This window comes from Dysidea avara, chromosome 12 (genome assembly GCF_963678975.1).
Source record: "Dysidea avara chromosome 12, odDysAvar1.4, whole genome shotgun sequence".
Lineage (NCBI taxonomy): Eukaryota > Metazoa > Porifera > Demospongiae > Dictyoceratida > Dysideidae > Dysidea > Dysidea avara.
This window is the reverse complement of record NC_089283.1, coordinates 8631809-8652867: the sequence shown is the minus strand read 5'-3', so window position 1 is coordinate 8652867 and position 21059 is coordinate 8631809. Positions and strand designations below refer to the sequence as shown.

The 21059-nt window shown below is 38.3% G+C and overlaps 2 protein-coding genes across 2 annotated transcripts in view; one reads left to right on the top strand and one right to left on the bottom strand.

The window, feature by feature from the left end:
* Nucleotide 1: 1 nt before the first annotated feature.
* Nucleotides 2-13728, top strand: LOC136240713 (uncharacterized). Its single transcript, XM_066031746.1, has 4 exons — nt 2-249; nt 9521-9687; nt 12966-13206; nt 13512-13728. Exons 1-4 carry the CDS (start codon nt 69-71, stop codon nt 13574-13576), a joined length of 654 nt encoding a protein of 217 aa, XP_065887818.1. The 5' UTR covers nt 2-68; the 3' UTR covers nt 13577-13728.
* Nucleotides 13587-21059, bottom strand: part of LOC136240710 (uncharacterized) — a 10451-nt gene continuing 2978 nt past the window's right edge. Inside the window, exons 5-9 of the mRNA XM_066031739.1 lie at nt 16591-16642; nt 16356-16531; nt 16119-16251; nt 15475-15600; nt 13587-13869 (exon numbers count right to left, since the gene is read on the bottom strand). Of these exons, the coding sequence (XP_065887811.1) occupies nt 13765-13869; nt 15475-15600; nt 16119-16251; nt 16356-16531; nt 16591-16642 (592 nt within the window). The 3' untranslated portion in view covers nt 13587-13764. The remainder of the gene's footprint in view (nt 13870-15474; nt 15601-16118; nt 16252-16355; nt 16532-16590; nt 16643-21059) is intronic.

Here is a 21059-nt window from a genome sequence, read left to right as displayed (position 1 = left end):
CCATAATCGAGTGTTGCAGAATCCTTCCTAATTTAGTTTCGCGGAATATTTTACGGAGAATACGAAGCATGAAGACACTTCTAGAATACTTTATCGTGTGCTGCTTTTGTGCGTTGCTATTGAAGTTTACCAATTCAAGTGATAACCAAACAACTATTTGTATTCAACGACCCGGGGATTGTGACGATTGCTATGCCAACTTCATGAATCTATGTAACGAGACAATTAATCGACTGGACAACTTGAACGGTGAGTATCATGCACGAGTATGGTAGTGCTCATTATGTCCTACCAAAATAACACATGCTTGGATAGACGTAGTCTGGCGCTGCCGACCCTTTTATGCACCCATCAATGTCACGCCCCACCTACCCCAGGTCGGGAAGCAAGTGGGGATTTGTAGGGGATTTGTCACCCAAGCTCGTCCCCAGGGTAGGGGCATTTGCAACACGAATATCCGTACTTTTCCATACTGTTGTGATTCCCGGGATAATTAGTAGGGGATGTGTAACTCAAAAGTTATCCCCAGGGGTGGGAATTTGTATTCTCGCATTTACAAATCCCCACCTCTGCCCGACCTGGGATAGGTGGGGCTTGACATTGATAGGTGCATTACGCCGCTCGCTTTTTGATTAGTTGGGCGGCACTCGCTGTAAAACGGGTCTGGTCACAACCGCATACTAAACTTGTGCAGCTGGAATTTATTAACGTCTGAATCACGCGGGTTTTGTCATGGTAATACTGTAGAATTATTGCTTTGAATCTCGCTTCGAGTTTGACAGCACTGTCAGAGGCGCATCTCATGTAGTCAAGCTTCTGTATACAGTTGATAACAGCGTACTCCGTCCTCTTCCAAGTAAGCATAGTTACCGTAGATATGATACCCTCCGGGCAATGGTATCCATGGTTCCATTCTTTAACCGCTGAATGTTCAGTTTAATTACAAATGCTGCGATTTGATTGGTGCTGCCAGCGTACACAAGTTTAGTATGCGGTTGTGACCAGACCCTTTTACAGTGAGCGCCGCCTAACTAATCAAAAAGCAAGCGGAGTAAAAGGGTCGGCAGCGCCAGACTAGGATAGACCATAGACAAATACCAACAATATTTGTTCAGAAAAAAATGTCAGTTGTTTCTTATAGACTACTTTGACCATCATAGATTATAGTGTGTGTGTTAGTGTGTGTGTGTGTTAGTGTGTGTGTGTGTTAGTGTGTGTGTGTGTTAGTGTGTGTGTGTTAGTGTGTGTGTGTTAGTGTTAGTCTTATGACAGGAGTATGAAATGAAAATATTTGTTTGCAAATTGTCATGGCAACTTAACGAAAACCATAATCAGAATCCTACTTTAGTTTCATGAAATATTTTACGGAGGATATGAAGCATGAAGACACTTCTAGAATACTTTATCGTGTGCTGCTTTTGTGCGTTCCTATTGAAGCTTACCAATTCAAGTTATTACCAAAGGACTATTTATTTTCAATGACCCGGGGATTGTGACGATTTCTGTTATGATAACTTTACAGGGCTGTGTGGCGAGACAATTGATCGACTGAACAGGTCAAACAGTGAGTATCATGCACGAGTATGGTAGTACTCATTATGCTCTACCAAAATAACAAATGTTTGGATAGACCATAGACAAATACCAACAATTTTTTGTTCAAAAAAAATTTCTGTTGTTTCTTATAGGACTATTTTGAGCTTTACCAACAGAGCAGAATCACGAGCTAGGTTAGCATAGCTTACTATGTTTGGTCTGTATGACAGCAAGTCATGGCCTTCACTGGAGCTGAGCTACAACTTTTGTGTAGATGTACAGGTGTAGGTGCCCAACCTAAGGCCATTCCAGTTAAATTCTCTGTTTCCGTCCTGTACATCCTGTTTCCTGTCTTGTTGAAGCCATCATTTGCCTGGCACAACCATTGCAAGCTGCATGAAAGGATGCTCAAGATCTTTAAGTTGTGGAAACAGTACAAAGGTGAATTTGTGCCGACTTGATAGCACACTGACAAGTGAGCTGAAATCGTTACAAGGTTGTTTTAACCGAACCTGCATGGTGTACAAGAATAACTCAAAAATTTTAGAACACAGAATAATGGAACATTTTAGTGCTGACAGTAAAGAGATGCAGGTGGTGGACGGGAAACACAGAATCATACACTGCGATAGTAGTGTATAGTAGGGACCACAAAGGAGTGGGCGTGGCCCACAAAATAATATTACCCAACAAACAGCCTCAGTTTTCCGTGACAACGATGAGGCAGTATTGGCTAGGTAAAACTAAGCCCAAACAAGCTTTCAGATCAACCTGAGATGCTTTCAACAAGTTGCTACGGAATTTTAAAAATAATTTATTTAACGGAATTTCTAGTGATTGCCTGATGCCTTCAGACAAACATAACTTGATAATGGCTAAGGCTACAGGCTTGATATTTTCACTGCTCGACGTTGCTTCGGCCCGACAGGTGCCTTTTGGCATACCGCAGTGCATACAATGCATTCTTCATGGACTTACCAGTGTCCTCCTTTGTGTCCCATTCATCTTTGCTAATAGGGAAAAGTGTCGATATGGCAGTAGCACATGATGGCTTCCCTTCGTAATGGAAATTGTCCGTATTTTTCATAGTGGCTATTTTGATAGCAGAGTTGCTTTTCAAACAGTTCTTGATTTGAAGTGCTGTGTAACGCATTGAACATAGCTGACAACGAAGTGTAATGGATACTTCACTTTTCAGACGATAATTAGAGATGGCAGAGGTGCTATTAGAACATTTCTTGATTCAAAATGCTGCGTAACGCATTTAACATAGCTGACAACGAAGCATAATAGATACTTCACTTTTCAGATGATAATTTGGGCGCACGGCACCATTTCAGATGCGGTATGCGTGGGTTCACCAGTCATAATAATTATTTACAAAAAAAGTTAACAAACAAAAATTGGAATTTTCAACTAGAGTAGGGACCATAGCACATCGATAAAAAAGTACTGAAACAAGCTGGAGTAGTGCACAATATTAATTCGCAGTAAAACAATAAGAAGTGTTATATCCCTACTGTGCTCAAGGTACCATAATGGAAATCCACAATAGAGATATAACACTTCTTATTATTTTACTGTGATTTAATATCGTGCACTACTCCAGCTTGTTTCAGTACTTTTTATCGATGTGCTATGGTCCCTACTCTAGTTGAAAATTCCAAATTTTCTGTGTACTTGTATATTTGGAGTGGCACAATATACTTAGTGTATAATTGCAGGTTTGAGATCATAGACCCTTTACAGATCACTGGGTTCTATTGCAAGCAAATTTAATGGTACAAATATTTGGGGCGTTACTATTCAGTGGACTGGAACACTGGACTGACAAATTTTTGGCTTTTGCACATTCTATGGTTGGATTTATGGAGTCTTGCTAGTAAGCTAGCTCCCTTAGGGCACCTGCAGCGCACTCAAACGCTGAAGATGAGCAGTGGAATATGCAAAAACTGTATTTCGCCGTTCATTATGCCACTATACAGCACTTATTCCTTACCCTGTAATGCTGTAGGCAGTGCAGGGAATGTGACAGAAATAATTAACCAGTGATCAACTTGCCAGTAGACAATATCCTTTGAGATATCCTTAGAGCAAGCTTGAGGAGAAAGCTAGTCTTGTTGCCAGGCTTCTGTTTCAGTGCAGGGGAAAGATTATAAGTGCCTGTGCTGAAAAATATCTATCCCCCTGCACTGAACTACAGGTCTGGTCACACGAGACTAGCTTGCTCCTCAAGCTTGCTCTAAGGTTATCTCAGAGTATATGTGACCGGATTTCACATAACAAGGCTTCCACACACACAAAATCAAACTTACGTTTTTACCTGAAATGGATTGCTGGCCTAATACACTATCACATTCCACACTGTACTTCCTTCAGGACTGGCAAGTCTGGTTTCTGTGGCAGCTTTCTTCCGACCCTGTCAAAGCCACGAGTGGGAGATTGGCGCCATTGAATGGCCATGGCTTTGTGATAATGGTGTGTAGTGAGCTGGGACTTCACAGAGAGCTCACCAATAGTGTTCTCGGTCAATTTGGAGTGATTTGAGGGCCATGGAGAGCCCAAACTTGGCCTCTGGATTCCAATCGTCTTCTTACTCCATTTTATACCCGTATATTAAGACCACCATCCACCCCCACCCTCCCACCCTATTACTATCACCTGTGATATTATTACTCACTCGAGAAAAGCTGCCCAAAACAGGGCTAATTTTGGGTATCAGAAATGTATACACCCACTCAGTGATAGCTAGTAAACAGATGCATACTTGGTGCAAATTTTGTTTGCACAGCTGTAGGCACTGGGAAGTTATTACACAATGATTACTTAAAATCGCCATATCTCCTAACGAAGTTTTGTGCGTCGAAGCCGGGTTTTGTCAAATTCAGTCACATATTGTCTATTGACATGTTGATCGTTGGTTAACTATTGCTATCACATTCTCTGCACTGTCTGCAGCACTACAGGGTAAGGAATAAGTAATAGTGGCTTAATGAACGATGATATACAGTTTTTGCATATTCTACTGCTCATCTTCAGCATTTGAGTAGGCTGCAGGTGCCCTAAGGGTGCTTACTAGCAAGACCAACCATAGAATGTGCAAAAACCAGAACTACATCAGTCCAGTGTTCCAGTCCAGTAGTCCAGTCCACTGAATAGTAACACCCCAAATATTTGGGAGCAAAAAATTTAACAATATTTGGAGTGTAACCAGAGGAGGTTAGACGCGCTCTAAGCGCCGCATAAGTATATTGCCCTTAATTGCATTGTTTTATTTGGTATTTCATGTGATCCTCAATAGTCACAATACAAATTTGAAAAATGATGGGGTTTGGCTGGGGTTGATTAGATATTTGGATGGTGCTTCACATAAGCTTCAAGGTGATGTACTTTGTTTTGTAAAAGCGCTTGGTGATTGGGATGAAATTAATAAGTTGCAGTTTGGTGTGTAGAACTTCTCCAGAATTGTCACGTACATATTCTATAATCAGAACAATGATACTTTACCGAATTAAACTGAGATCGATGTATAAACCTCTTCAATAAAACGACTTTCACATAATTTGTTTTAAGGACGCTTAAATCATGTCCAACCTCCTCTGGAGTGTGTAACTAATAACTGTACTGGACTACTGGACTGACATATTTTTGGTTTTTACACATTCTGAGGTTGATTTTATTGAGTCTTGCTAGCCAAGGGCCTTCAGGAAACTTACAGTCTGCTACTAAAATGATGTGTATGTGAGGAGTGGAGTAAGCAAAAATTGACTTCTAGTGATTTCACCTCTATTATGTTGTTCTACAGTATGCTGCAAGGAATGTGCGTGCTAGTTACGGTTAACCAACGATAATGTCTGGAGATAGTAGCAAACTACAATGCTAATAAATTTGGTCACATACTATAGTACGCCAACCAGCACATGTAAGAACTAATCATGATAGCAGAAAAACCCTACAGTTGTGTAATGAGTTTGTATATTGCATGTACATACTGTAGAAACGAATTTAGCTACAGTAGATGTTCTTAGATTGTGTCTCGGGGATCTGAGCTATTTAGTTCAAGAATACAGTGTATCATAGGTAGTTTTTGGTTAGCTATTGCTATATATTGCAATTTCCAAAACACAATGCCAAGAAGTGTATAAATGCTGTGGAGCATATTTTGCTTATGGGTCATTCCATCTCAGAAATTTAAGGTCACCTCTCGGATTTTGACGAAACTTGGTGTGTTTGTAGTACCTGTGGTGCTTATCACTCATGCAAACTGTTAACTCTGTACATCCCATAGTTTCTGTTTATGACCACAAATATTTTGAAATTTTCATGAAAATTTGTTCCATCTCTAGTTACAAAATAAAACTGTAACTTCACACTATGTAAATATTTTTTAAACACAATTTTCACTGATGGAAGACTGTTTATTGACCTTTCTAATTTATGGGATATCTATGATTTGAAAGTACCAAAAGTACTGTATTGGAAACTATAATCCTTTATAAAAATGCTGCTTCAAATTCTTTGAATTTTTTTGTGAATAATGAATGGGTCATGGTCTACATTTGATAAAATTTTTGTGGTGGGACCACAATGGGCTCAAGAGATATAATTAATTATGTTGTGGTATGTAGTGGAATTTAGTATGTTGTATGGGAGTGTACACCTACAATAACCACTCACAACAATGGCATACCAAGTTTGTCTTATAGAGTGAAGGTGTCTAGGTACAGCGTAACCTGTATTAGTGACCACCTGTATTGAAAGACCATCTATGTGCTGTAGTTACTGTATACTTCTTTAATTGGATATTAATGTGTAGCACCAAAGCATCAACCCTTTTACTAGCAAATCCAAAAATGGTCCTTATTAGACGAGTTAGGACCTGACAACCGTGTGTTCAACATATCCGTTGTACCATCTCTTCAGAAACTTTATTAAGTTGAATCCCACTGTACTAGCTGGTCTTAGCCTTATTTAAGTTGTGTATGTGGTTGCATAGGTACACACAACAAATATTTTTGTTACAATTACAAGTCACACTTCTGGAACTACCAGTTTTCTTAGCCTTTTCACCTACTTTCTTCTGCTTGTTTGTCTTCAACCTTTCTTCTCAAGTTTCCTTCTCATTTCCCCCTTTTTCTTCCAACATTTGCAGTCATGCTTTCCTCTTCTCTTCTCTTTCTTGTTTTTACCTTTCCTTCTCAGCTGCTTTCACCTTCTATCTTCCTCCTTTTTCCGTTCTGCTAAGCAGTTTCACTAGTAAGCAGTCGGGCTTTGGGAAGAGACTTTTTGCTGCGTTAGCCTGCTCATTGCTAGTAGGATGTGCAAAATATTATGATAGTGGAGAAACTGCAGAACTGCTACTGATTGATGCTGACTGAGTAGCATCAGTAGCTGATATAGCATTGCCAGAACTGGTTACTTGCTGTGAGGTTCCATTTATACCTATAGACATCGTGTATGTAAACCATTGTCGAGCAACGTGTCTTTTGTATCACCTTGCTCCTGGTCTGATGTGTGTGTTGTATCACAGGTCCTATTACTGGAATGGGCCACACCTGTTTGACCATCAAGCAAACCTGACTCAGGGTGATTAGCCTTCAGCCACTGGATATAGTCTAGATCAATGGTAAGGTCGAAGCCTTCCCTGTATCGCCTCTGTAAGCATTCCTCTTGTTCCAGAGTGAATGGATGGTCCAGAATGACTTCACTCGCATCATCACAATTGTTGTCATACACACCTGCAAAGTACAGTCAAAACTGAAAACAAGTAATTTACAAGTTAATGGAACTCACATATTGGTTCCAACATAGCCACATCTTCAAAATAAGCAACCAATGGTATCATGTCATCAACATTAGATATAGAACTTGGCATTGCAGGGCTATCAACGCCCACTACTGTGTTCAGGGAGTTTGATTGGTGGGAATTGGGCATCTCAACTGACTGGTGGGAAGTAAGTGAGGTGGCTAAGCTTACTGCAATTGCAGAAGTATTAAAAGGATACACCCCACACTTTCTAAACCCAGCAATCAAATTAGCTGGAATTACTGCATTCAGCCATGCCTGTGAAAAAAAGACAGTTAAAATTAAATTTGGTAATGACCCTTCCTAAATATATTGGTGGCATATACTTCTCCAGTTATTGTTATTGTTATTAGAGCTTTACAGTGACCAGCACTGAACGTCTGACAGCAACATGTACTGTAGCCTTTGGATTACTTAACCTAGCAAACTGGAACTGGAAACCTAAGAACAGTACAGTGCGACTTCAATGCTGAAAACACACTACAATCTAGAGGCTGGGCATCATGTGTAGTATGAGGAGGAAGACAAAGAATTATAACATCTTTTTCACAAGCACTCTGGATCAGCTCATACCGATAGTGTGCAGCAGCGTGTTCCAAAAAATGTTCAGTCAGCCAGCTCTGGAACAATTCAGTAATAATCCAACCCTTATCACTCAGTCCATAGCTTCTTCACCTCTCGTCCATGCATGGCACAGCTTCTTCGTGTCAAAAATGATCATCGGAATTACTTAACCAGCAGCATTGCCACAGGCTACCACTGTTACTTGCCCCTTCCTTCCTGTTGACCTCACTCAAACCTTGTCACATTCAGTGCTTTCAGGTGTAGGTGCACACCACTTTCATCAGCATTATAAATCTGGTGTGGTGCATTCATTCTTGTCAAGGACATCCAAATTGAAATAATGCTACATTGTTTCTATATTAATTGCATCCATCCTACTATGAGCTGTGTTATCTCCTCTCCTCAAAGATAAATCTCCCTGCCTTTCCATGAAACTCCTCCACCACCCCTGGCTGATTTAGGTACCTCTTAATATATTCTTATCATGAGAATCTCCTTCTGCAATAGCCAGCACTTCCTTTCTAGCCTTCCCATAGCCTACATCAGAACACTTTCAAAAATGTTGTCAAAGTGTTCTCCTCCACTGGATCCAAGTACTTGACTGGTCCTGGGTTCACATTGTGAACAACACGTCTGCTAACCCTATCTTGCAATGTGGTGGAAGGAACATTGTTACACTCTGCTGCTTTGTGAATGGACGTCAAGCCATTTCCATGGCTCACTGTATTTGCTTTGGTTTATACTACTTTTCTTCTTAGGCAGTGAAAAATGACTCTTTCCTTGTCATGTAGTGCTATTTCTTTGGCTTTTCTCCTGTTTCTTTTAGCCTTTCTTCATCCACTTGCTATCTGGCACCAATTTCAAAGTCCACTGTACAAAATACACATTTCTTATAAAATTTATGCCTGTAAAACTCCTCTAGAGTTAGTATGCTGTAATACCTTGCTGGTTAAATCTGGGGCTGATTTCCTGTTACACCCGCCAATTAAAGACTGCTGAATAATTCTGTAAGCTTCTGAATTCGTTACGGTTTTTAAAAAAGAATAATGTTATTCGATAATACGTAGATACGTACTGTTCGATAATAGGTCACTTAATTACACTATGATGCAAAAAGAAACAAAAAAAAACAATTGTACATATTAACTATGTGTATAACTGAAGTAGGTAGGGATCAACTAATTGTGTAGTACGTAGTTGCATGTTAAACATTACCAACTTAAGGAGAACTAAATTGTGCTCTTCTAAAAGCTCATATGCAAATGTAAATTCAAATTTTTTATTACATTTATCTGTGTCACACTTAACATTTACAATATCGTGAAATTAGAAACTTTTTCTATATTAGGAGCTTTTGTTGACACTACCACTCAAACACATGGGTGTACTTTAGCAATATTAGCATAAAATTTAGCAATATTTACCACACCAAAATTTTCTGTACTTCCAACAGTAAAGCTTTGATTTTACATGTAGAATCACCACACTTTAATAGAGTACTCATACAGCCTTTGACTTTTAAGATTAATTACTGAGTATATCAGGGACTGGTATACACTGTGCCTGTGTGTACATAAGTACTTGTAATCTTCACAACATCTCTTATCGTAACAGTAATTAACTCTACATGTGGTGGGGAGGATGTTGGCACTGTTAACAATGATGCATTCATGGAAAAACATAATACAACCATGAGAAGGTGGTTAAATTTTTGCAACATTTTGGATAAGACAGTTATGGGAGTCCTATTACGAGATGAGTGTATGAAGAATGAATGCATGGTAAGCAGCAGGAATATTTGTGTAATTGTGCATTTAGTTTGGTTTACTGCCTTGTATGTGATGTTTGGTTATATATGTATGCTATACTATAAACTTCTAGTGTCCTAAAGTTTGTTTGCTGTAGAGCCCCTTGCAATACAGGGATAACTTACAGTGTAGCCGATTATTATATACTGTATTTACTTGGTTAAATGCCATGGCATTTATTACTTTAGTTCGCAAAATCATTGTGGCGTCTTTTCAACTCAGCCAGTACTTAATACTCAAAAACAATGTTTATGCCCTTAACATATCACCCACATTATAAGCACGGACAAGTTTTTGTAGTTTGTAGGCACTTTGTTTTGTGGTTGCTTTTCTTTATTCTTTTTACAATGTTCCACCTAAGAACTTCATGGGGTCACACTCATTGAACTGTGTGCAAGGTAGATGCTCATGGTTACGCCTTGGATTTATATAAATTTTTCTTGTCAAGGAGACCCTCAAGTCACCATGTAAACTCAATGTGGTGTTCAACTACAAGTAGTTACAGAATGCCACAATGCACATTGATGCTTTCTGTAAGCATCCAACATGTTGTCAATCATAGCACACAGATTAGATGCAAATTTTGAATTACCCTTCATATGATTGGCCGTTTCATATAATAAATGTACACAGAAAGTGACAAACTGTATGTGTGCAGTTTGTAAGCAAAACAAACCTGATGTTGTAACACCATACTAAAAATGTAACAGTACCTGGCTATTGTATTAGGTTGACTACTTTATTAGAGTAACTTGATCGTGAGATCTGAGTCTCTGTTGGAGTTATAATCATTTAGTTAGCCTTTTAGTGAGGCAAGGTGGCAGGCATACCAAAAATGATGTTTTGTTGATGCTATGGCAGATACACCAAGACACTTCTGTAACGATCTTTTTGGGGACACCATTTTGTTCAGGGGATTCCTACAACTGTACTGTATCATGTATAGAATGTTGCTGGTTAGTAAAACTGTTACGATGCAATTTCAGAAATCACCTCATCTAATAAAATATACTGCAAGAAGACAATGTTGCTTTATGAATAGTAATTTTGTTGGCAGTTGAATAATTGTAAGCATTTACATTTTTGACCAGTACTTCACTATGGGTCGTACTACTTGAATGGTGTAATTATATTGACACTTAAATCCTTGCATGGTATCATCTTTGACCATCAAGTGAAGTTCCACACACATACGTACCACAGATGTTGCTGCTAAAACCAACCATTTACTAGGCTTAATTAGGATATCTTTTGACCATCTAGACTTGGATATACTAGTCAAGTTATTTGAACTCTACAATAGAATATTATACAGTGGAACCCGTTAATCAGGAAACTTGAAAATAAGCTGACACCTACATAATCTGGACACTTAAGAATGGTCCCATAGTATCCCTTGGCATGTAAACTGACCGGACACCTTGATGATCAGTTGGTCCCAAGGTGTCCTTAATACACAAATTTCACTGGAATATGGTATGTGGCTCTTTATTTATCTTTGACCAAAGAAAAATTAAAGAAGTTTGGTAAGGGCCACATGATTGCTACTGTACATAGAGCCGGGCGATAGTTGTGATCTATCGATTATCATGATAATAAGTAACAATAGTGATTATGATAGTATGTTATGATAGTATGTTATACTATTATGATAAATTATGCATATCTGTGTTTAGTCAAAAAGAAGATATTGTGTAACTGTGAAAGTCCAGTAGAGTATGCACAACAAAGATTACAACTGTAATACATAACAGTTTTTCCGATGGAGTGTTAAAAAACTAGGTGGTTGAATTATTTGTGGGCGTCTTTGATAACTAGTAATAATATCGTCACATGATACTATCGCTACCATGATATAAAAGTTACTATCATTCATGGATAGTGATAGTTCTATCGCTTAGCTCTAGGACTTGTACAGCGAGAGGCTATTCACACTCCAGCTACCACCTTTAGCCCATGGCCACAGGCACCCTTGATCCTATTATACAAATTTCTTTTTGTTCAGACTTCTCAACATTACATACCTACTACTTCAATGGACGATATCTGCAATGACAAAATGTGATGTCATAATTGACTAAATGGCCATGTTAGTGTTGGGGCGTCAGAGACTTTGGCCTGTAGTATTGGAAATGAATATTGTTACACATGGTAATATAGGTGAGAAGTAGTAAACGTAGTGTAACAACTGGCTCCAACCAACAAGGAAAGCACGCTTCCGTAAATTCTTAAATGCATACACAAGCATGCACCTTTGTATTGCATTTCACCTTCGTCCTTTGAATTTATAAACGCTATCATAGTGAAATGCTACCATACCCAATGCCTCATTCCCACTCTACATTAGTCTTGTGCCCAGCTGGGATCACGCTAATGTGCAAACACTGTCTGGTAACAATGCTCGAGTTTCTTGGACCTGGAAATGCGATCCAGCCAAAATATTGGCTTTCCAATCAGAATCGATGAGTTGCACAATCGCATGAATGTATTGGAAGTAGACTAAAAATCAGACGATTTAAAGCCATTTGTTAGAACAAGCTATTCACCTAGTCTGTTTAAGACATTTGTTGTCAAGTTGTGTTTTCTAATCTCACCTTATAAAACCAAGGACCAGAAACAGAAATAAAACACTATCCTCTGCTAACACGATAAATGAACACCCTGTTCTGAGTTTTACTGTATTCCTAGCCATTTTCGAATGGTTTTTCACTGTTTAAATGATTATGCAAAGTACCGACTTGAAAAGTTTGGTCAGTAGTAAGCACCACCATTGCTTAGTAGATGGAGGTAAATATGTTTCTTGAACACTTGAGTTATGGTCTTCCAAGTTCATAGAATTGAAAGACCCCTTTTCGCAAATCCAGTCACACAATTTTTTAAAATAGGTTGGAATGCTTTACCTATATACTGCATCTTGATCGTTTAGAGTGTGCTACATTTTATGTCCCTACATGCAGCAGAGTTGAATCCAGAATATGAAATGAGGGGAACATGATAATTAGGTGCCCTGTACAGCTGGAGCTGCTAGGTTTGCTACTATCATTTATTTTTTGTAAATTTAGAGTTTCTTGTTAATACCATTGGCAGGACATGAATATTTATTGTTGGTGTGCAATGTAATAATTATTGTGATTATGTAAAAAAGTATTAGAATATTACATAGGGAGTAAATTACTCTAAGTTGTGGAATGCATCTAGTTGCCAACTTCTTGTTGTAGTTTTCATGTTTAAATTCTTGATCTTCTTTCCAGGATGCATACAAGGAGTGGATATGTATGACCCAGTATAATTTCAGTAAGATAAATGAAACAGACCCTGACAATAGTACTCCATGCAAGCCTCACCTTGAGGTTTGTCAGAGAGTGGTTCAGCAATGTCCATACTACACGCCGGAAAGGTTGCAGCGATTAATGAGAAATGGTACATCGATGGATGAAGACCCCAGAGAAATCCTGTATGGTGGACTACCAGCATTCATGTGCCCAGAAGAAAGTAATTTTTTCACAAATATTTCTAAGTCAAAATTTGCAACTTAAATTCACCTTATGTGTATTTTTAACGTGACTGCTCTATTAGAGTACTCACAAACATTTTTGTATTACTGGTATATAGTAAGATTGTTTAGCTGTTTTTACTTCTTAAAACCAGTACTAAAGGCAGTAATCACTCAGTTAGTGCTTAAAATATTGGCTATCAAATTCTGGTAATAGAATTTTAGTGTATGTGTATGGAGAAGCAAATTAAGGTATCTGCTGCTGTACAAAGTACACTATTAACAAATTACTTTTCTTTGTTAGAATCATTAGATGATGATTCTACATATGCTACTTCTGATATTAATGCTTGTGTACCTACCAGATGATGGGGATGCATTTAATTGAATTACAATGATAATTCTACTGATAATTGTGTACAAAGACAAATATTTCTGTATTTCTAGTAGAATGTAAATACATATGTATGTTACTGCAGTACATTATTATTCAGCAGAAAATACCACACTATAATATTTTACGTAAGAACTATAGAAACTATTATTCAGTTTGTATTTTATTTGACGTGACTCTTTGATCCGCTGGCGCTCATCACTTTGTCCATGATGGCAGCCTGGGTGACCTCGGAGTGTTGAGTGACAAAGATTTTCACGTGGTTAGGCTATGCCAAGTTAAGGAACTTGTATATTACTGAGACCTCAAACATTCTTTAGCACTGGATTACACACAAGTATACATACACATACAAAATAATTGCTTGACTATGTTAACAATGGAGTACTCCTACTTAGCTTATTGACAAGTACTCAAATACCAATTTTACCATCTGAATATGAAAATCTCTTTTTGGAGAACTTTTGAAGTGTTTACAGACAAAAAGTTTAGACTTTTCTCACGCATAGTGCTCAAAACTACATAAAACTTAATTTACACACCATGTTCTGCCTTTAATAGTGCGTTTACACTAGTAGCTCCAGCTCGGTACGGTACGCTACGTTTTAAGTGCGCGTTTACATTGCTGGGCAAGTTTATACATAAGCACGCGATGGCTAAAGTATCGTCCTACGAGATGCCCTCGCCGTTTTCAAGCTCGTTTCAAGCTGTTGCTGTCGTACAAGTTACCAGCAATCCGTTTGAGGGACAATATCAGCGGCTACCACTCGTTGGACAGCTCATTTCAAGTCGAACGTGGTAACTGGACTTGTTTCATGTTTGGCCATGGTAGAAGTCATCGTGTTTACGTACAGCAGCCAAGGATAAAGCAAGGTTTGTTTCAATTTGTCTACCGTGCCGTGCCGTACCGAGCCAGCACGGTTGAAGTAGCAGGGCCAGGCTAGCCCGGCACGTAATGGTTTGGCTTGGATCGATACCCGTTTACACTAGCAAAATTAAGCGTACCGTGCCGTGCCATACCGTGCCCAACTGCTAGTGTAAATGCACTATAACACTAATAAAAGAAATGCAGTAGGCACTACTAAAAGCTATTGATTCCAACCAAGCCACTCAAGCATCAAACACACTAGTTGTATGAAGGTAAATTTTTGGTGAGTTCGAGGCGACTAGAGTTGGAGGGAGCGAAGCGACCATCCTGACAAAGACAGGCTAATCCTAGAACTCACCAAAAACTAACCTTCATGCAGACATTATTATGCTTAACAGGGTTAGTGTTAGGGTTGCTTGGTTTCTTCACTTAAATATAGTATCCTTTTTGACTTGCGTTTATAAGGTAGAAAAGAAGAGAAGTTGTAGTGCAATCTTTGTCCCCCCCCTACATTTTTGTCTAGTTGGTGTCAATAATTTCAGATGGTGCTTACTGACACCGACTATCGGTGTCTATAGCCTCAGCCAAAAATGAACTCTCGAAACAAAAATGCGGGCCAGGCACCAACAAATCAAATCTGTGACCATGTATAGTTTATCTTGGCTGTACAAAACAGACCCAGGCCTACAACAGAATAATTGTTGCACACACACACACACATGCCGATCACATTAGTACCATGACAATCAATCATGATAATGTACCAACAATTTCATGGATAACCAGCCACCCAATACACCACACACCAACAGTGTGTCACATTACTGAATGTGATAACTGACTCACAGACAATGTTTCACTGAATTAATACATTACAGAAGTTTGACCTTATTAGTACAAAACTGTGCCATCTGCCCATAAAAGGCAATAGGATAGTTAAACCATTAAAATACCAGCAATCATGGTTGGTCATGGTTGAAATATTTGTGGTTTAAAAAAGGATACATAAAACATTTCTTCTAAGGCACCTTTATGGGTGCTGATCTTTGCCTTTGACATTGGCTTGACATCTTCTCCTACCCAAGAGATGTAGACAAACTTCACTGTTGGTATTTCGTCCACCACATCTGTCTGTAAATATATATATATATATATATATGTGATATTTCAGAACTAAGAAATACACAAAATAATATACACACATACTCTACCTAATAATAAGAGGCCCACAAATATTTTAAATATGTTGCTAAGAACAGGTGTGAATACCGACCCTACCTGTGGTTAACAATGTGGTCCACACCACAGATCATGTGGCTAAATGGGTTTGGTCAGACTGGAAACCAACAGCCTTTTATCTAGCATGGATCATTGTAACAAAGCAAATACTAAATTTTATCCTAAAATGGACAGAACTTAGTAGTCTTTGGGATGAAATTGAGTTAACCAAAAAAAAGTTTTTAAAAAAATTGCTCCATACTATAATATTAAGAACCCTACAGTACAATATACTGAAGATGTGGTAACTAGCTTGGTTACACATGCACACACACACACACACACACACACACACACACACACACACACACACACACACACACACACACACACACACACACACACACAGCATGTATATTAGTAGTACTAACCACACGATATAGTGCATAAGCAACTATGTCATTAGCCAGCAAGCCCTTTATTTCATCAGCAGTTCCACTGCCACTTCCCAGCGATATGATGTATGGCTTCTTCAAATTATTATCTTGATAGGATACCACACACCTATGGAATAAGTACACATGAGTGTGTGCGCGCGTGTGCGAGTGTGGGTGCATGCGTGCGTGTGTTTAAGGTGTACTCCACAGTCAGTCTATATAGCCACATACCATGTAGTATCAGAGGCGTCATTACGTACATCACCGATCACTGCTGGTACCTGATCATCAAATGCAACAGCACCTCCACCACTTGACACCTTCTGCACACTAGTGGAATTGTACTGATTTGAACTACCAATATTTGAGCCTCGTTTGACTGCGCTGGTTGAAGTGAAGCCTCGCTCCTAACAATGGTATAAAGAATGTAATGAATACATACCAGGTCTTACAGAGTACTACATACCGGCCTAGAAATTCCCTCTGATGCGTCCAACACCTTCTTTTGTGTTGTACCACTGTAAAAACACATCAATTGTATTATGACAAGTTTGGGAAAAAATTGTAGGTGTACGGTGCAAAGTGGGCAATAAACAACAGTTTAAAAATACCAACACAAATTTTATAGGAAATTAGAGTTGTTCTTCACAGAGACACAAGGATGGAAAGGAGTGCTATTAGGGCCAATAGATGATAGAACAAAATTCAACAACTGGCAATAACACAGTAGAACTCAAACATGTACTGCTTGAATAAGTATTGGTCAGAGATATTATGTAGAGTGTATAATTTTTGATGACACAGCCAACTATAATGCCAAGTTTCTTGACCCCTGAGTACAGAGACAAGACAGTACTTTGTCTTAAAAGGGGTTCAGAATTCACACTGCAGTTACAGAACACAACTAATCATGCACACAACCACGAATACAATGAAGCATGACAAACTGAAGTCTGCTGGCCCTACATGAAACCACCCAAGCAGCTAACAATTGATGTTTCAGAGTAACAAGCCTTGTAGCTTATCGATTTTATTTCCATAGACCATTAAGCACCTTATTGGTAGTGGACACAGTAACCTGGTCACTGAATCATCTCTTGCAGTATATACCATATGCCAAGAATTCTTTTTGTGGATTGCAATTTTTTTTTAGTTTTGAAGGATAATAAAACTACTGCAAAAATTTATTCCGCAAATAATTGCAACTTTACACAAATTGCAGTGTCAAAACTTAGTTGTAACTATTGGGTATTGTATCAAAGAGAACCACAGAATTTTCTCTTGCTAGTAAAGCTGTGCATTTAGATGCTGCAGGTAAACTTAACTTGTCGCTGACAATCTTTTTACACCGCTCACTTATTCGGGACACTCACTGTACAGAAAAGTCACTTGAGTAGGAATCATAGAAACAAAAAGCAAGGAAACAAGGTAGGTCATCAAACCTGCAGCTATACTAGTCATGGCTATGACTGAAGTAAGGATTAAATGTTCACTAGTACAGCAGCAGGTGCAGATGATTTTCCTTACCATTGTTTATTTACTTTTTTCAAATGTGGGCAACATAGAAAGTTTGGCAGCACAGGTACTTTGTGAACATGAAGACAGAAATGGTCACCCATTCAAGTAATAATTTTGCCACTTCTGTCAACAGTTGCCTGCCATTGTGAAGACAAGCTTCATCTATCACACTATTAAATTGTAAAAAAAAGTTACCACAAAGTTATGGTCACAGTACACATGTGTAGGTCTCACTATTAAATCTCAAAGATGGTTACTATATCGGTAGTGAGGTTAGCACTGTACCATCATGTAAAACTGTACAGTGATGGTAACTGGCTAACAATATTTCACCAGTTATGCACACAAAAATGTAAGATCAGTCTTGAATGGTCTTCTAACTATACACCATTAGGTATGGATACATGTATGTACATCTGTACCATATAATTAAAACAATGGCAGACATGCAACAATGTCTAAGTTGAAACTAGGATTCTCACATACAGTAATTATAGATATGGTGCGTATGTTTTGTAAAGCTTTATGTGACTTTAAATTTTTTTGCTAAACTTAACAGTTGACTTATAGTGAACTAAAAGTTTCAATATGCATATACAAGCCAATTAAGTGGCTATTGATATTCATCGATAATTCTAGTGATGTACAATGTTTGATAATATTGATTACCATGATAAACTTCTACCATAAATCGGGAATTTTTTGTTGGAGATAATAATTTAGTTGTAAAATAAATTTGATGGGTAGCCCAATTAAGCCAGAAAATATTGTATTTTTTCTGTACAACAAATAATTAAACATGTACTGTGGTCAACACACCATCGGGATTAGAAGCTAGCACCATTTGTCATTTAGCGTCTCGTGAACCAGAAATAAGAGTGCAAGATATGATGACAGTTGATCAGGGTACAACGACAACAGGTACGATGAATGTGTAATTGTAATGGATGCCTGTGATGGAGCTAGGTCGGCCTTGACCTCTCTATGTTTGCAGCTACAGTGGCATGCATGCAGGCTTATAGATTGGGGCCTTGTAGGCCATTCTTTAACAGCGTACTCATTTCTTAAGTGTTTCGACTTGTGTAATACGACAAACCACTAAAAAATATTTCACAAGTAGAAAATATTCAAATATTTTGCATAATTTATTTTTGTTGGTCGAAGCAACCACGAAATATTCTTACAGTCAATTGCAGAATTCTTGGAAAAAATATTCCATACCGTGATCGAGTGTTTCCGTAAGGCTCCTTGTGAGTAACTTATGTTGTCCTTGCCACGGATTCAACAATTGAACCACACTAATCTTTTTCCTCAGTCTGGCTGATCTGGGGTCATTACAAATAGTTTTCCAGCTCACGGAATGTTTACGGGAAGAACAATTCTGCAATCAACTGTACTGTCAAATATTTCCCGATCTACCGTATATCATGATCATAACATCATCATGATATTATTGTGGTACATGATGGTGTAGCACTTTTACGCAAAGTATACTGGAAAATGATAGCACTTCAAAACTTAATTTCTCTAATAGAAACTTCTAGTAGGATAGGTGGGACTATGTTATATAGCTACTTTTCATATGCTACTTTGTGTTACATGTGTCAGTAATTTATTACCATGGCTTCATGCTGATTTATACACATCACACTGTGCTAATTTGTATTGTGATAAAAAAGCATGCAGGGTGTAATTCACATAGCATTTTAAAGAGGAGGATATTCGTGAGGTTTGTGGACTCTCTACATTTTAGTTACATGAAAAGTTTATTCAAGTTGGCCTGGTCCACTGTGGCACTATTCAAGCAGTGTTACTTACAGCAAATCACCTAAGATTGGGTTTTGTGGTCGCCTTCATGAGTGGAGCCTTCAAGTAGGCTAAGTCAATCGAGGACAGATTTTTTTGAAATGACCAGAAGGTGATGATGTGTGACCATCTCGTCTAGGGCACTAGTAAATTGTACATATCATACAGTATGGCAGAGCTGTATATATTAGGGATCATGAAGAACTGAGCTTTTCCAGCCAAAAATATCACCCTAAACCAGCCTCAATTTCCCTTCATGACAGCTTGGCAGCATTAGTTAGGCACAGCCAAGCTGAAAAATGTTGTCTTCAGACTAACCCCAAACTCAGGGGGGTAGGACATGACCACGTGCACTATGGAGCGCTCACAAAAATATTTATTTTAAACGTAGTCATACTACTTGTTGAAATTAATAGATCGTACAAAAAACGATTGTATTGTAATCATTGATGACCACTGTTACTGTTGATGTGAAAGTCGTCACTGCCACACGTTGTCATCGTTGTAATTCTAATTACTACATAACGGCAGCGTTTTTCCAATCGTGAATCACACCATTGCACACAACAAACTAAGTAGAACTAACATATGTATTAATCCCCACCGATCCCCTTCCTCTACTTTTTGTACAGGGTCTATTCAGCTCACGTGAAATACTTTCAGTACTTGCACAATGTTATTACGTATTCACGTGTGCTTGTCCTACCCCCCTGCCCCAAACTCTTCCAAAAAGTTTCTATGGAATTTAAAAAATTTTCTATTTAAGAATTTTATGCTGACTGACTAACTGATGCCTCCAGTCATACATAACTCGACAATGGATAAGGCTACAGGGTTGATTTTTTCACTGTTCAACACCACATTGTCCCGAGACGTGCATTTTTGCTAATCGCAGACCACATAATACACACATCACGGACAATGCAAGCTTCTTGTACTGTTCTTTGTTTGTAATGTTGCGTAATGGGTGAAGCATAGCTGAAAACAAATTACAGCATAATGGCCACCTCCCTTTCCATTATGTAATTGATTGGTTCTGACACAAAATATTATTTTTATGGAATTTCTGGCACCATCCTTTCTTTTAATGTGGTATGCAGTGGCTCATTGTCAATAAAAAAAGTAAACAAACAAGTAGAATGAAAATTAGGAATTTTACAAAAAGAAAAAATGTAGTGAAACAAGGAAGGTTGCTTACACCTACAGATATACTAGTAAACATTTAATCCCTAATTCAGTCTTGGTTGTAGACTGAAGTTTAGGGATTTAATGTCTACTAGTATATCTGTAGGTATAGGCATGCAACCTCCCTTACTTTACAACTTTTAGCTACTCCTTTGTTTCACTACTTTTTTTTTCTTTCTTTGATCCCTAATTTTTCCCTTTACTTGTTATAGTATTAAGTTGCAGCTAGCTACTATATGCTACTAGCTACTATATGCTACTGTGTTTTATATGGCCCCTCTAGTGCTGCACGGCCTCCTTTAACCACCTTAATTTGTTTAATTTACTTACATAGCTTATCTCAAAGATGCTATTTCAAGATGACACACACAAATAACCCTTTGCCTGATTTTTAGTACAAAGTTCAAAATGTGCTCTTATCTAGCC

Bases quoted from the DNA above. Each gene is read 5' to 3' on its own strand.
- LOC136240713 (XM_066031746.1), top strand. From the start codon at position 69: ATGAAGACACTTCTAGAATACTTTATCGTGTGCTGCTTTTGTGCGTTG. The intron at 9,688-12,965 runs GTAAGCAGCAGG...TCTTCTTTCCAG, and splicing joins GTATGAAGAATGAATGCATG to GATGCATACAAGGAGTGGAT. The intron at 13,207-13,511 runs GTAATTTTTTCA...TTTCTTTGTTAG, and splicing joins ATTCATGTGCCCAGAAGAAA to AATCATTAGATGATGATTCT.